At 45.4% G+C, this 15,092-nt stretch overlaps 2 protein-coding genes across 3 annotated transcripts in view; one reads left to right on the top strand and one right to left on the bottom strand.

Moving 5' to 3' along the window:
• The window catches only part of eml3 (EMAP like 3), a 32,538-nt gene extending 21,862 nt beyond the window's left edge, over window positions 1-10,676 (bottom strand). The window contains exons 1-4 of one of the 2 annotated variants that reach the window (XM_086290934.1): window positions 10,129-10,676; window positions 1,591-1,767; window positions 1,348-1,462; window positions 670-1,179 (exon numbers count right to left, since the gene is read on the bottom strand). In XM_086290934.1, the coding sequence (XP_086147060.1) occupies window positions 670-1,179; window positions 1,348-1,462; window positions 1,591-1,767; window positions 10,129-10,153 (827 nt within the window). In that variant the 5' untranslated portion in view covers window positions 10,154-10,676. The remainder of the gene's footprint in view (window positions 1-669; window positions 1,180-1,347; window positions 1,463-1,590; window positions 1,768-10,128) is intronic. The other variant, XM_086290935.1, reaches the window with a different exon arrangement.
• A 172-nt stretch (window positions 10,677-10,848) lies between these two features.
• Window positions 10,849-14,916, top strand: ecsit (ECSIT signaling integrator). Its single transcript, XM_086290936.1, has 9 exons — window positions 10,849-10,867; window positions 11,124-11,229; window positions 11,365-11,613; window positions 11,778-12,177; window positions 12,269-12,492; window positions 12,883-12,940; window positions 13,061-13,209; window positions 13,676-13,781; window positions 13,867-14,916. The coding sequence occupies exons 3-9, from the start codon at window positions 11,452-11,454 to the stop codon at window positions 14,151-14,153; spliced, it is 1,386 nt and encodes a 461-aa protein (XP_086147062.1). The 5' UTR covers window positions 10,849-10,867; window positions 11,124-11,229; window positions 11,365-11,451; the 3' UTR covers window positions 14,154-14,916.
• The last annotated feature ends 176 nt before the right edge of the window (window positions 14,917-15,092 follow it).

The following is a 15,092-nucleotide window of genomic DNA, read 5'->3' as shown; positions in this document are numbered from 1 at the left end:
CAGAGCCCTGCCCTGTGGTCCCCACCTATTAGTAAGGTAGTCCTTTATGGAAGACATGCTTTGCTGTAAGAGAATATGTTTTAATCACAAAGATATTAGGAGCGATTACAAGCTTAATTATAGTGAAACATTGTTGAAACAGTTTGGGCAAATCTGCAAAACCCAGTTGAAAAAAACAGATCCTTACTGGCGCCGTGTCACATACAGAATCATGACACTGAGTCATTTTGAGGCGCTCTGCAGCTACGCAGCAGGAGTATACACCGTGCAGCTTGCAGACATGCCTTTTGTTTACTTCTCATTCTATTTTCCAGTGGATTCAAATCTCTGGGTGCTTTGAAGCTTAATATGGATATATGAGTTAGACTTTAGCTTTGTGTTTCTCCAGTTCAAACACACTGAAAAGAAAGCACGTGTGGACTTTAGTGACCGAGACAGCAGAACAGGACACCCGGGTGGTGACATATTCTAACGCAGCATGACACACCCTGCAAACCTGAGGATGTCTGGTTCATAAAGCGGGCTGCAGCACAACTGGGGTTTGCAGAGCCAGAATCTGGAAAGTCAGTGTTAGTGTTGATTCGTTCTTAAAAGTCATGCAATCAATCAACGATTAAGGAAAGATGATTGAGGTTGTAAAGAACGCGGCAATGAGGCAGGACCACGCACAGAGCCTTCTCTCTTTCGTGGATGGGAGACAGCGGTCCAGAGCGGCAGCTGAGGTTCTGGTCTGAAGATTTGAATGAGGCCGAGGCTGAGCCTGGATCCTCCGGAGAGCAGCTGCCATCCAGGAGGTCCTCCCTCTGGAGGCCTCTGATGGTGGTGGGCTGAATGGGCTCTTCAACTGATGATGCCCATGTTAGGTCCTTTTCCTGCTCCCCTCTTCCTCCTCCTTCATCTTCTTCTGGCTCCTCATCCTCCTCTTCCATACCAGGGACACGGTGGAGTTTGGCCCGGTTTCCCTCAGATACAGAAGGACCTTCCACGAGTGCATCTTCCAATTGCAGGCTCTGGACTCGTCCGTGGAGAGGGACCCTGTCCTGGGCCGAGTCCTGGCCTGACGGGGTCGACTCTGTCTGGGTCGACTTGTCCACTGTTGCTGGAACGGTTTGGATGTCCGTGGATGCCGAGCTTCCTCTTTGGCTGTTTGCATTGGTCACAGTGGTGTCTGACAGTTGGCTGGAGAGTTCAAAGGTTGAGAACAACACAAAGCAGTCATACAGGCAGTTCACACAGACATATGAGCACAACGACAGTTTGAATAGACAAGCGTGTTGTCTAATACAACACAACGACCCCTCGTCGTTCGTCCTGAGCGTTTAAGCCCTTGGCTGGAAGGTGTAGTACCTCGTAGCAGGGTGCCGGATCCCATCGCTGGCTGAGCTGGAGGACAACTTTCTGCTGCTGCTGGAACAATCTGAGCAGCATGCTTGGCTTAGCAGCCGTGCAGCACTCGGGTTCACTGAGTAGATCAAAGTGGATTATTAGTTTCTTCTGCGTGTGCAGCTGCACTCTGCAAGTCTAATCACTTTTATATGAACGGAGACGGACGAGCCACACTAGTTTCAGTTTTCAGTTAACATCACCCACCTGCTATGACCTGCTGCTTCAGTAACTGTAGGACCTGATCGTGGATGCGGAGCCTGCGCAGGGCGTCAGCCAGAGAGGATTTCAGGAGTGTGATCTCGTCCTCCTGTGCCTGCAGACGCACCTCCATCATGGATGCCCGGTCTGGAAATTCAGCACTGCTGTCAGCAGACACATCATCTACAAAGGAAGCAGCAGGACGAGGGTTAGAGAAGAGCTGCACTACCAAATAATCTCAGCCTGTCGCTTGTTCTTCCATGGCTTCAACATCAGGTACAATGTAGTTATTTTCTTTACAACAGGTTTATCTCATCAGAGGTGGGGCTTTGCACCAATCTGGACCCACGTCTGAATCCAGGAATCTTTGGAAAAATTCGTTATGATTGTGAGACAGAGCAGAATGTAACATTTAGTATCACATGTTCCTGAATGTCAAAAGAAATAAAAGCTCTTTGCCTGCAGAGCCTGTTGCTGCGATGCTGGGATTGAGCCCATGTGACACTCAAGTTTAGCATATTCTTCAGAAATGCTTTTCTCAGTTTATGCTCTCAGCCGATAGTCTGCCTTTACTTTTAGGTGAGAGACTCTGGTGACAGGCTTTCTACATACTTTCCACCGTTAACATCTTTCACTCTCAGATGAACACACCGGGAGTAATTCAGGGTTCAGGATACTGCTCGAGGATAATCTGGCATACAAACTGGAGCTGTCAGGGATCCAACCACCTGCCTTCCTTTCGGCAACTTATCTTTGTGAAGATTACAACATCGCTGTGAGGACATTTTTCTGGTACTGCTGTCTGAAGGTAAAGATGTGGTTTTAAGGTTTCGGTGGTTGGGTTTAAAGGCCTGTGAATGTGCAATGGCAAGCATAGCTTGTCCAGTGAAATTAAAAAATAGACATCAGTTAAACCTCTCATAAAACATCTCTCATCACAGGAAGCATCCTGTCATAAATAGGAGGTCCTCCCTCTCTAATAAGAGGCAAACTCTTTCTGGACAATGTTTTTAAAGTATTGTGAAGCGATTTTAGCAGAGGGTAGCAGTCAAGCTCTAAACCATGAACGTGGCTACGAAGAGTAGAAGAGTCACAGCTGACATAGAAAAATGCTCGCTCTCAGTAGGCTGCACAGCACTGAGGCTTTTCTCTTTTTACTGTATGAGAAAGCTGAGATGTAAAAATATAGCCTGATCGCTCCAGAGGTTTCAGTAAGTAACATGTGTTTATACAGCACTTTTCACAGACAACAAATCACAATGCAGTTCTAAATAAATCAACCCTGGTCTAAATACAAGCTTTTTGAAATAAAAAGGTCTTTAGCTGCTTTTTGAAGGGCTTCACTGAGTCCAGACACCGTAAAATAGTAAGTGGACTGGTTCTTATATAACGCTTTTCTACTCTTCTGACCACTCAAAGCGCTTCACCCATTTCGTTTGCTGTCACTCTTACTCAGTCTCGACCACGCTCGGGGGCGTCTCCCATTTTGACCTCAGGACTTCCAGGCCATACTCGGCACAGAGGATTCTGTACACCATGCCGGCCCCTTGGTTATAGCGTTCCATGCATGCCCTGCCTGCTAGCATCTGCAGGTCTAGATTAAACTAACTAGTCTAGTTTTTAGATTCAGCGGATGTAGATTAAAAGCAAGCGCTCGGTCACAGCAGAGCGCCGGTGCCACTCTGAATGATGAATTTCAGCTCTGCGTGACCGCCGGTCTGATGAAATGTTGTATTTCAAAACAAGAAGGTGCTGGGTTCAAATCAATGAGCCCGATGGGTCCTTTCTTTTCTTTCTGTGTGGCTCCCACCGTCCAAAGACAAGCATGAAACCAACCTTAAACCAGTCTGTACAAACAAATTCTTCACCGCTGAAAAATCGAAAGCACACACGGTGTTTTTATACCAGTGCTTCCTTAAAGCGATTGCAAATGAGACACTAGTGCTGCCTATAATGCTAGACATGTCGATCCTATCTGGGGGGAAATTGCTAGTTGGATTTCTGGTGAGACCATGACTTGCAGTTTGGTGGTGCCACACCCACTGTGGCTTCTTCCCAGGATCTGTTTTTGGCAGTGGGATCCTGTACTCAGTAGGCTGGTTTTATAGATGGGGTGTTTTATTGAGTGGTTTTACTGGTTGCGGAAGTAAAGTGTGGAGGTTAAAAGAATTTCTGAAAAGCTAAACTAAACAAAACTAAAAGTGAAAACATTCTAAACTCTTTAAACTTTGTGCTATTTCTGTGCATGTTTGGACGGCCACAGAGTGTGACAGCCATTAATATACAGTCTCTATATATGACTCACCATCCACAGTCGTTTCACTGTCTGCCATCTTTTTTTGTTATAAATGTAAGAAGTTATAGGCAGATTTTTGATGTCATTACTACAGATTTAAATTATTGGTGAGAGCACATGAGACCACACGTCCTTGTGAGAGGCAAACATCAGCACTGCTTTACTCAAAGCAAAGCCCCCAAAACAAAACACGACAATCGAAGGGACAATCGTGATCTGAACCAGTCAGGAGGCTGGACTGACAGGATAAAACAGAATAATCAGTGCTCCTATTGGTCATCACAGAAAATCTCACAACGTACAACTGCATCAGAAAACAGATACAAGCCTTGCTACTGTAGAGGTCTCACCACAACATAATTACACATCTGCATAAATGATCGTACTCCACTTCCACTCTGGTTTTCTTCTTTTCATTTTTCCCATGGAAGCCAAGACGGGATGACTCATAGCTGTTTGGCAGCAGCTCAGGGGAAGCTGGAATTTGATCCACATTAGATTCGTGTAGCTATACTGGAATTCTGGTTACTATTCACAGTCCGTCTGTCGTAGCGTGGAAGTGCAAAAGCAGGTTATGTCACCACTTTTGGAATTTCTTTTATCTCTGCGTGGACTTCTCAGTTTCTGAGTTATGGCTGGAGATGTCCACTGAGTAATCTGAATGTGCGTTATGTGAACAAAAACGTTTTTCCACATGCCACACATTTCATTATTATATCAAGGTGAGGATATTTGCTGACATCTCGTTACTGCTCAACATGTGCCAGCAGACAGAACGACTGACAGGAAATGACACGGCAATGCTGGACAAAAGCCTTTTTCACGTGTCTCTTCATACACGTCACAGGGTTTCTCAACATGGGAACGTTTGGGAACAGAGCCCAGTGACACAGTAGTTACTGGACGTGATAGCAGCTCTAGTCCAGCAGCAGCGTTCAGTAGGAGCAAAAGAGGAGGATGTGAACCCTGCTTGGCAGGTTCTAATTAACCTATGATTCAGGTTTTGAGAGAAAAAGAAGGGAATCAATTTAAGAAAAGAAAAATAGTTGGTGAAACACACCACGAGCCTCTTTCAGCCGTATCCACCACTGTTAGAAAAGAGAGAATTTGCTCCACTGATGACGTCTTTCGTAAAAGGCTCAGGGTCATTTAAGGACCCAGCAACTATAATTAGCCACTAAAGCTCTGGTTTTACTTTTATCTACATGAAACATGTTACTATAAATCTAGATTACTGCTCTTCTCCAGACGTTGCTTTAGTCCTTAATAAGCCCATAAACGTCTTAGCTGCTTATCTGCATGCATGTGCTTAAAGTTAAAAAGAGTACGTGCGTCCTGCATCCGTTTGACTAACACATATTCTCACAGCGCCCGCCCACTCTTTCTACCTGTCACCCAAGGATGCTGCATCATGACCTCAGCCACCTACAGACACACAGCGCTCAGTCTGTAGTTCTCTACTTTGATTTAGATGCTTTGCCGCTGCTCAACATCCTGTACGCCCCTGCACAAGTGCCGAGGTCCCATCTGAGAAGTGAAACAGAGAGCTGCACCATCTGTGAGAAACACTCCCCCCACCCCACCACCAGCACGCTGCACACATGTGACTGACTGCACAGCTCGTATGGCTGCAAACGGCTCACCAGGACTGCACAGGAGACGAGCTGACCTCCTTTACAGTCCTTCACTTTGACTCTCACTCCTGTGTTTATCTCCAGGGAGCATCTCAAAAACACACCCGATGACGCCGTGATGCAGTGGTTAGCGCTGTCACGTCACAGAAACAAGGTTGTGGGTTTGATTCTGTAGGCTGGTGCCTTTGTGTGGCATTTGCATGTTCGCCCTGCACCTGAATGAGTACTCTCTACTCTGCTGCGGTTGTAGTAAGAGAATTTATGAAAGGACTAGAATTAAAACTAACCGATTGTAGCCTTCACACAAAACTGTGCCTCGTGCACACAATGCACCGAAACGACAGGCGCTTCTACACTGCAGCTGGAAGCCAACAAGCTGGTGGAAAAAAAGGTGGCATACAAGGGGAAGTTGATGCTGCAGGCAGATACGTTCACAGGTGGGGGTGTGAGAACACGTTTTCAAGGAATAGTTTCCAGCACTGAGTGCACAGAAGACAAAGGAGGGCAAAAATATTTATATTTCACCTAAATATTTCTCCGAGCCTCCCGTCACTGAGACGGCGACACTCCGTTTGGTTCAGGGACATGAAACAAGCGGTTGAGACGGCATTTAGATGATCCTGGAGCATGTCGGCGGGACTGACGTGTAGACGACTCTCAGTTCCCCATGTGGTCCTTAGTGAAACTGAGCCTGACACCCCCGTTTCATTTCATTTCATTTTTACTTTTTATTTGTCATGAACCACAAACGAGAGCGCGGATCTCAGCAGATACGAGACACCTCGTACCAAATTTAGCTCCTAGTAAAAGAAACTAATACAAACAATATCCAAGTTAAAAGTACAAAGCTCATATAAAATCGGGAAAGTCTCCCAGCCCACCCCACTAACAGCACATACACATTATACAGTCTTTATGCACGCCTGCACATCCAGTTCAGTAACACTGTGCCACCATTAAACGGTATAAGCACAGCATAAAGATCCAAAGGACGATGATTTAACAGGAGACAACTCATGGTGGTTTGATTACTGTTGCGTGGGTGGATTCATTGGTTTACACTGTGCAGGGGCCCCAAAACCAGTTAAGCCAGCCTTGCTATCTTAAAGGATAAAACCATGGAAAAAGTAATTGTCAAAAAGCCAGAGGAGATGATGCAGCTCACAACACGCTGCCACAATCTTAACCGTCAGGCCTCAGACGCAAATACAGTGCAAGTCCGTGCTCGCTCTACATACAGATAACAACACTGTAAGCCACTGACGGCCATGGAGCATAAATCTCTGCCACATGATGATCTCACTGAGTGAGACTGACTGATTTATTATCAGCACTGCTTTAACTGCACAGACTGAAGTTTGAGCCGCTTTGGTTTCCTTCTGATTTACAGGTGCGATCAAAACAAGGCGCCAGTGAAAACACTCTGATTCCCCCGACTTCAATCTTTAAACTGACCAGACAGAATTCAGCATTCACTCAATGCTACAGACACATTTCAGTGTCTGTTAGAAAGCAGTGAGCTTTAACTTCCAGCCCTGAGACAGAAGAAAGAGTGTTTACCTCCAGGCTCCAGCAGAACAGCACGTGTGTTCTTCTGAAAAGAAGCACTATTACGACATTCTGGGAAAAACACTGAAAAAGCTGCCATTTGCTGATGCAACTTCCTGCTGATCTCTGCACAACTGCAACACGTCCCAAATCCTCACAGTACTCCTAGACAGCTGTTCGAGCCAAAACCACAACACGCTGAAATGATGAATCCACTCTGGTTCCACTAATTGAGCCCTTACCGTATATACACCAAATATAACTCCTGTTCTCAGGGTGGTTACAGCAGCAAGCTGACTAAGTGCTAAGTGCTGTATGAATAGACTCGATTCTGCGGCTCTAATTCTAAACCTCTCTATTAAAGCACGTGTCTAAGTGCTGCAGTATAAACAGTATTTGGGTTTAACAGTAACAGTAACTGGTGTTAGTCCTCTGACGGCTCTTATAATGCTCGTTTGAGTGTGAAGGTGTGTATTTCTTGTCTTATGCACTACAGCAATGTGACCACATTCACATCTTCCAGCTGTTTAACTTCCAGCTGTGTAAGTGGGGTATGCACACATTTTTACAGTAATCCGTAAGCAGTAATTCAATTTCTCTTCTCAAGTTATACAAATACAAATAGACAGAAGAAGGCATGCCTCTTCAGACGCTTGAAACACTGAGTGATGTCACTTCCTGTAGGAAAAGTTGCTATTCCAGCATTAGCAGCAGCTGCTTTTACACCAAAGCAAACCATGACAAAGAAACACAGCTCATCACAGATGGAGGCTGACAATTACCACAACAGAGCACGAAGCGTTTCACTGATACTGTCCTCATCTATAGTGAAGAGCTTAGCACTTTATGCACTTTAGCTCCTTTAAGTGTGCGACTGTACATGGTCTGTGTGGGTCAGAAAGAAGTGTTAGTCAGTCGGGGTTAATGGTACGACGCCGCACCTTTACTAGGATAACTGCAAATGTAAGCAAGGTAACGCTGCGTTACGTCCGGACATAAATCCCACATTCACTGAATTTCTATACAGTTCTTCTGATCTGGTCTATTTGACCCTGTTAGCATAAGCTGTGACCTTTTATGGAAGTTCAGACTAGTCAGGAGAATGTGAAAACTAGTAAACTTTACCTCCTGAGCCGTAAACTACAGACTTCAGCACATCTGTCCTTTGAAACAAAGGTCTTCCATTCCTTACTCTGAGCTGGGGAGTTTCTTGTAACGTCTAAAGTTATGCAGTTACTTAAGAGAGCGTGATACTTCACTGGTTGCATTGTGCTCACACACACAGCATGCATGTGTCTAAGTTCATTCAGTGACTCAGTAAACGCAGTTTGAAAATCTGAGGAGTTTTTCATGCTTTTCCACATTTCTGCACAGATTGAACTTGTGCAGTTATCATTACTGATACAAGTCATGGACACAACAATTACAAAACACAAGACTGGTGTTATGAACCAGCAGAAAGGCAGTAAGATAGCAGGCTTACTTTGTATTTTCAATATGGATATATTATCTTACTTTATTTTTAACATCTAACAAATGGTATCAGTATTAAAACTGAGGGCAGTATCTTTAAAGTCTTGTTTTGCTAAGTCTCAAATAGCCATTAACAGAAGTAAACTGTTGGAAAAGCAGTAAAGCCTCTTTGTGTGGCACTGGAATCTGCACACACTGCACATTTGCTCGCTCTTCCCTAAAACATTACTATGACTAGTTTGCAAAGATATCAGCCAGTCCTTTAACCCGATGTCAGATGTGCTTCAACTTTAAGGCTGGCATACAGTCCACCACACTGGGCTGTATTCAGTGGAGGAAATATTGTGTATCAGTATCTGCATGTTACTGCTAAACACAGCAGTTATTTGATCCCTACAAACTCATATTACGTAAGCCGGCCAGCTGACACCGAGGCACAAGCAACTCTCCAGAGCTCCAGCACACCTCATGCAGCTTTCCGAGGCAGGTAACGTGTCACCATCTTCGTTTATGAAACATAATTACCAACGTAACGCAGGTCTTCATTAAGAGAAATGGCTGTGTGTTGAAGCTTCCTGCAGCACTGAGTCACAGCTGCCTTGCTCAAGCTTCCCCATGTGATATTAATATATTTGCTGTTCCCCAGCGCTTTGGCGGCCCACCAGCTTTCAAGAAGCCAGAGTATGTAAGATAGGCTTGGGTGTGGATGTTTGTATACACATGTGAATCAAAAGCAGTACTGGGCAGCTATCAAAGTTCCAGTTTCAGCATAATAGTAAGTATTGTGGGGACAGACAGGGTGGAGCTTTTTCACCCAACCCACAGTGACTTGGAGAGAAGGATGTTCAGCTGGTGCTTCGTCTAATATATGGATGAACTGTTGTGCATGGACACAGGCTGCTGCGGTCTTCGCTCTGCCGGTGGTCTCAATGTTGATGCTCAAACTACCCACGCGTGACAACATGGAATCAGCAGCACACAACTCAGTTTGCGACACAAAGTGGTTGCAGGCACGCCTCCAGGGTGTCCTGATCACTCGGGCCAGACTTGAGGAAACTATTTGAATGCCACAGAAATAATGTAAACGACGTGCAGCCGTCCCACGCACCTACACAGTCACAGCGCTGCTGTAACGTCCTGTTTCTCCATCGACGTTTGAGACTACTGTCTGTCTGCGCTAACGTGTGACTGAACAAAACATGGAGAAATGTTGAAAAGCCCAGAATTAAGCAGCAAAAATCCTTTGAAAGTCAGAGCGGATGTTCCGCCGACCATCCGCTTGCAATAAAAGACAGCAAAGAATGCGGCGACGAGCGCTGCCAAGAAAAACTGCATCTGAGTGTTCAGTTACGAAGTTTTGGTGTGACTGAAAGCCTCCGAACAAAGCTCGAGGTTTAACGCGTTTGTTAAACTGTGTAAAGCGTGTGTGGTGCGGTGTATGCTAGTTTTGTCCAAAGATTGCCATCTTTGAAGCTGTTTGACAGCGTTCCTTTGAGAGCGATGCGATTATCTGATCCGAGCACGGACAGTGAAGTTTCCACGGCTAATGCTGTCAGTAAAAACACAAAGGACCACTGTCGCTGCTGCACTCACCCAGACTGTTGGTAGAGGAATCCATAATCCCAGGTTTAGACGGCGGCTCCTGTTTTTAGAGGAGCAGCGTGCACTAAGGTGTGTTTTCCATGCTGACAGAGGAGAATCACAGCCCACACTCTGGAGACTTGAGTCGATGACAGGTCTAAGAATACCGGAAACGCGGAATTTTCCGCAACATAAAGCGCAATAGTTTATTAAACGCGCGGGTGCGTGGGTGAGTGTGTGTGTGTGTGTGAGGGGGGAGTACTTATAAGGAAATCAAGCTTAAATATAAAATATAGTTCGAAATTACTTTATATAAAATGAAAAACTAAAAACAATCACACCACAGACTGAAAACCGCTTCCGGAAGTGTAGCCCCTCGTTATAGCTAGCTTGACACTATTGGCGGGAAGGCACCAGGTACGGCTAAAAGTGCTGCCAGATATTCGCCTCAGTCAGACTGCGTCAGGAAGGAGGATTTCAGTGTCCGTAAACCAGAACATCTCACGGAACTCTTAAAGCAGCTTCTTACGGCTGCACCTCTGCAGCCTGGCAGCTACAGGACGAGCATTTGTTTCCATCTCGTGGCGGCGGTGCGCACTACAAGCCCTGAAACCTGTGCCAGAAAGTGACTGCCTGCATTCAAACTGCTATAAATAACTTGTTGGCCTATAAGAAATGAAACGTATATCAAATGCATCCCTCACGAATGATATCCAGTCATCCTGACCACGCACAATATTCCTGTCACAAGGTAGAAGCTGCAATTAGTTTTTGGTAAAGTGAAGTGGTCACCGTAAATTATACTGCACGACAAAGGATAAAAAAAATAGTTAGCTTTCTCTTTTCTCAACTTTTGTTTAATAGTTTGAAGAATCATAGCTACAGCGCGAAGAATGGCATTGATTTAGAAATCATTTTCCTGCATTTTAATGGAGAATATTTACTGCGCTTATTTGCGGTTTTACGGAACTATCATTTCTGTCACTGTTTCTATTGTTTGGGGGAAGCAAACGCGTGTCGGACCGGAATGCTGTACTGGCCTTTGAACATGGTAGCGTCCGTTGACAGCGCCTTCTGAAGGAGACTATTCTTGTCCGATTGTCGGCATTAAAGGTCAGTATTAACATGGTTATACATGTTGGGGTGATAATAATAACTATCATTACTACTACGTTTGAGCAGTTGACGAACTAAACTTCACAAAAATGTGAAATGTAAAGTTTGATCGTTCTGTACAAATATTCACAGCTGGATGAGGTACACCGAAGAGTGAACGTGTGAGCTTCACGTCCGTGTGCACTTCTGTTCTCTGACACTCGCCGTGATGGCTCGACTATGAAGGGCAGCCGCTGCCTGCATCAGCTCAAGTCTCTGCGGCTGCTCAGCCACGCAGGGAGGCTGCTGCCTGCTGCTGCTGCTGCTGCTGGAGACAACGGCGCTCTATTCCGGTTACACTCCTCGAGTCTGCTCGGCGGCTCGCAGTGCCCACAGCGCGAGGTGAGCTTTAGCAGCGACCAGACTTAAGCTCATATACAGCACTGATATAATCGCAGCGAAAGGCAGCTGGCAGTCGACTCTTTGTTTGGTTTTAATCAATAACTAATCAGATCATATGAATGAATCTTTTATATGCGTTCATAACAAAAACATGTTGCTTTTAGGTGTTGAGGCATTTCCACAGCAGCCCAGCGCGCACCAAGAGTCAGCCTGCACGGTTCGTTCAGGAAGAGGACAAGACGAGGGACAAGTCTCTGGTCGCCCACGATGATCTGTTTGAGCAGGTCGCCAAAGAAACCAAAACCAAGGCCACGTTTAACAAAGTGATAGACGTCTACACCAAGAGAGACATAAGGCGTCGAGGTCATGTGGAGTTCATCTATGCTGCTCTGAAGAAGATGCCAGAATTCGGGGTGGAGAAAGACCTCACTGTCTACAACAAGCTGCTGGATGTTTTTCCTAAAGAGGTATTCGTGCCGCAAAACTTTATCCAGAGAATGTTCAACCACTATCCCCGTCAGCAGGAGTGTGGAGTGCAGCTCCTGGAGCAGATGGAGAATTATGGTGGGTGTCTATAGTATTGTGGTAGTTGTTGAGAATCTTGAGGTGTTCTGTACACTGTTTTTGTGTCTAAGTGTCAGTGTCTGTGCTTCAGGTATCATGCCCAACACTGAGACCAAAGTGCTGCTGGTCCAGATCTTTGGAGAAAAGACCCACCCTATGAGAAAGTACCAGCGTATCATGTACTGGTTCCCCAAGTTCATGCACGCAAACCCCTTTCCTATTCCCAAGCAACTCCCTGAAGACCCAGTAGACCTGGCACGCTTCAGCCTCACACGCATGGCAAACGACTGGGATGCAAAAGTGACCGTCTACCAGGTATATGCATGGATTAGCCTAGCTTTGCATGAAGACTGGAAACAAGGGGAACAGCTAGCCTGGCTTTGTTCTTTAAAAGAATAACAAAAGTAACTCTAAAATCTTTAAAGCTAATACGCTGAATGTTTCAGACCCGAGTCTGGAAACCCCTTTTCCACAGCTGTCAACCACAGACTCGTGTTCCACATTTCTTAAGCTTTTAAACTGAGCTTATAGAAAGTGGAGAAAAAACTCCACATGATTGCGAGTACAAGTTTTTGTGTTACAGTCATTTAGTTTCTCAGGTCTAACTAAGACAAACTTGTGTGTAAAAATCGTTTGATTGACTTTGTCTTTTGTCATCAGATGTAAATCTTGTATTTACCAAACTGTGTGTGCTCTCCTCACAAGCTGCCCTGCACAGACATCACAGACAGCGGTGCTGAAGTCACACTTCCACATATAGTAGGTATGGATGACTTGAAACTACATTCTGTGTCTTAGTCAGAAATATATTGTTAAAAATACTAATAATGGCATCATTTCCATATTTGTTGTTTGTTTTCTTTCTTTCCTGTGTTTGCACCAGGCATCCAGAGCCCCAGCCAGATGGAAGCGCTCGCTAAGCACAACCCGTGCAGGCCCGTGTTCGTGGAGGGCCCGTTCCCTCTGTGGATGAGGAAGACGTGTGTTTACTACTACGTCCTCAGAGCCGACCCTGCCCCACCTGAAGAGAAGGTGGGCAAACATTACTGTTAACCATTACAAATAATAAGTGCTGTGTGATGATCATATAACAGAGTGTTTGAATTCTAATGATTGTGGCTTATAGCTCAGGAAAGTCACAAAACCAGAATCTCAGATTATAGAATATTTCCTAAGATCCATTAAAAACAGGATTTCTAGTACAGAAATGTCCAGCTTGGTGTGTTCATTAATACACTCAGATGTTAGGAATGCAGCCGTTGCAGCTGCTTTCCTGTAGACATCTGTGCATGCTGGTGTTGGGGGAACTGACACCACCCTCACTCCACTCCCTGTGAAGCTCTCCCAGCTTCTTCAGCTGGCTGTGATCTGCAAACAGCCGGCATTTTCTGCAGTGACCGTCTGTGTGTTCCCCTCGTTGTAGACTCTGTATAATGAATGTAGAATATGTGAAACTTTGTGAATTAAATTACAAACAAATCCTCCTCCCTCCCCTCAGATAGAAGAGCCGTATGACCCAGAGAGGTGTTTCATGTATCCTCTGCAGCTAGACCTGGATTTGGACCGCGACCTGGGGGACGATGAGAGCTTCGATGTGGAAGACTGTAAGATATGGCATCACTGCTGTTGACCACAACCCCTCACTTCCAGGGTGTAACATAGATGATGTGTGTCTGTGTGTCTATCCAGTGGATGACGGTCCAGTCTTTGCCATGTGCATGACCAGTCAGGGGGACCAGGCTACCCTCAATCAGTGGATCTCTGGCCTCCAACAGAGTAACCCCATCCTAGGTCAGATCCCCACGCTGTTCCGACTGGGCGCTGGACCCCGGGAGCTGCAAGGGGTGGGCGACACCGACTCGGCCAGTGGAACCTGGTTTTCTTCACACGCCCATAAAGAAGAAGCAGACCCTGGGGAAGACGCCGAGGCTGTAGTGGAAGAGGAGCCCAGGAGAAGTCAGGGTGTGAAGCAGTGAACAGGAAAAAAGTTTCCTCCTGACTCCCTCCGAACCAGCCGGGAGGCTTTTGTAAATTCTTTTTAGCATATTTAATAAAGCCGTACAAAATAATTACAAACGTATTTATTCAGTCACAAATGTCTCACACCTTTAAAATACAGCAGACTATCTACGGAAGTACTAAGTCTGTATGTGTTCAAATGAAGTCATTGTAGCTGTGGAAATAAACAACGATGAAGTCGAGTTGTTAAAGTAACACAATAAATGTTGACTTCCATTTACAGTTGGACTCTGTTTAACTGTTTTTCACTGCCATTGAAGCTCGACTTGATTTTGGTGAACTTGGTTTTTGCTCCAATGACAACAGCTCGCCGCGCAGGCTTCAGTGAGCTCACGCTGTCAGGAGTGTTTGGCTTTACAGTTGTTGTGAAGTTGGAGTTGAGGTCAGACTGTGGAGAAAACAGACTGGCCTCATCGTCTGTGGTCTTTCAGCTGTGGAGTGTCTGGTAGAGTTTCACTAAAACAGTTTTTGATTGTAGTTTTGTTAATTAGCAAAATGTGTTTGTGAAACTGTTATTGCATCTCTTAGTAAAACAAGCTCCTGATGAGGTGCATCATCATGCTCTACATCCAACTGACACGGTTTCTACTTTGTTTTAGAGCTCCATTGCCTTACTGCAGTGCATTGGCAACTTTGAGTTTGCACTGCACACACAAAATTCACCCACAGCTGCCCATCACAGACCCAGGCGGGGCACAGTGCACACTTCGGGTGTAAGCTGCCCTACTGGTGCAAGTGCAGCTTCAGTGGATTCAATAAAAACGATACGGTCAATGTGCAAAGCAGGAATTTCTGTGCTTATTAATGTGAAATTCTTAATATTTCTGATCATAATACCACACAAGTGACACAACTGCACTGGAGAAAACCGAGTTTAACAAAAAAGACAAAGGATT

Source organism: Aulonocara sp. 'chitande type north' Nkhata Bay, linkage group LG5, assembly GCF_057382095.1.
Source record: "Aulonocara sp. 'chitande type north' Nkhata Bay isolate Kocher_YH1m ecotype deep benthic linkage group LG5, A_spYH_male_GT1.1, whole genome shotgun sequence".
Taxonomy (NCBI): domain Eukaryota; kingdom Metazoa; phylum Chordata; class Actinopteri; order Cichliformes; family Cichlidae; genus Aulonocara; species Aulonocara sp. 'chitande type north' Nkhata Bay.
The sequence above is the reverse complement of the archived record's forward strand: the minus strand, read 5'-3'. Positions and strand labels throughout refer to the sequence as shown.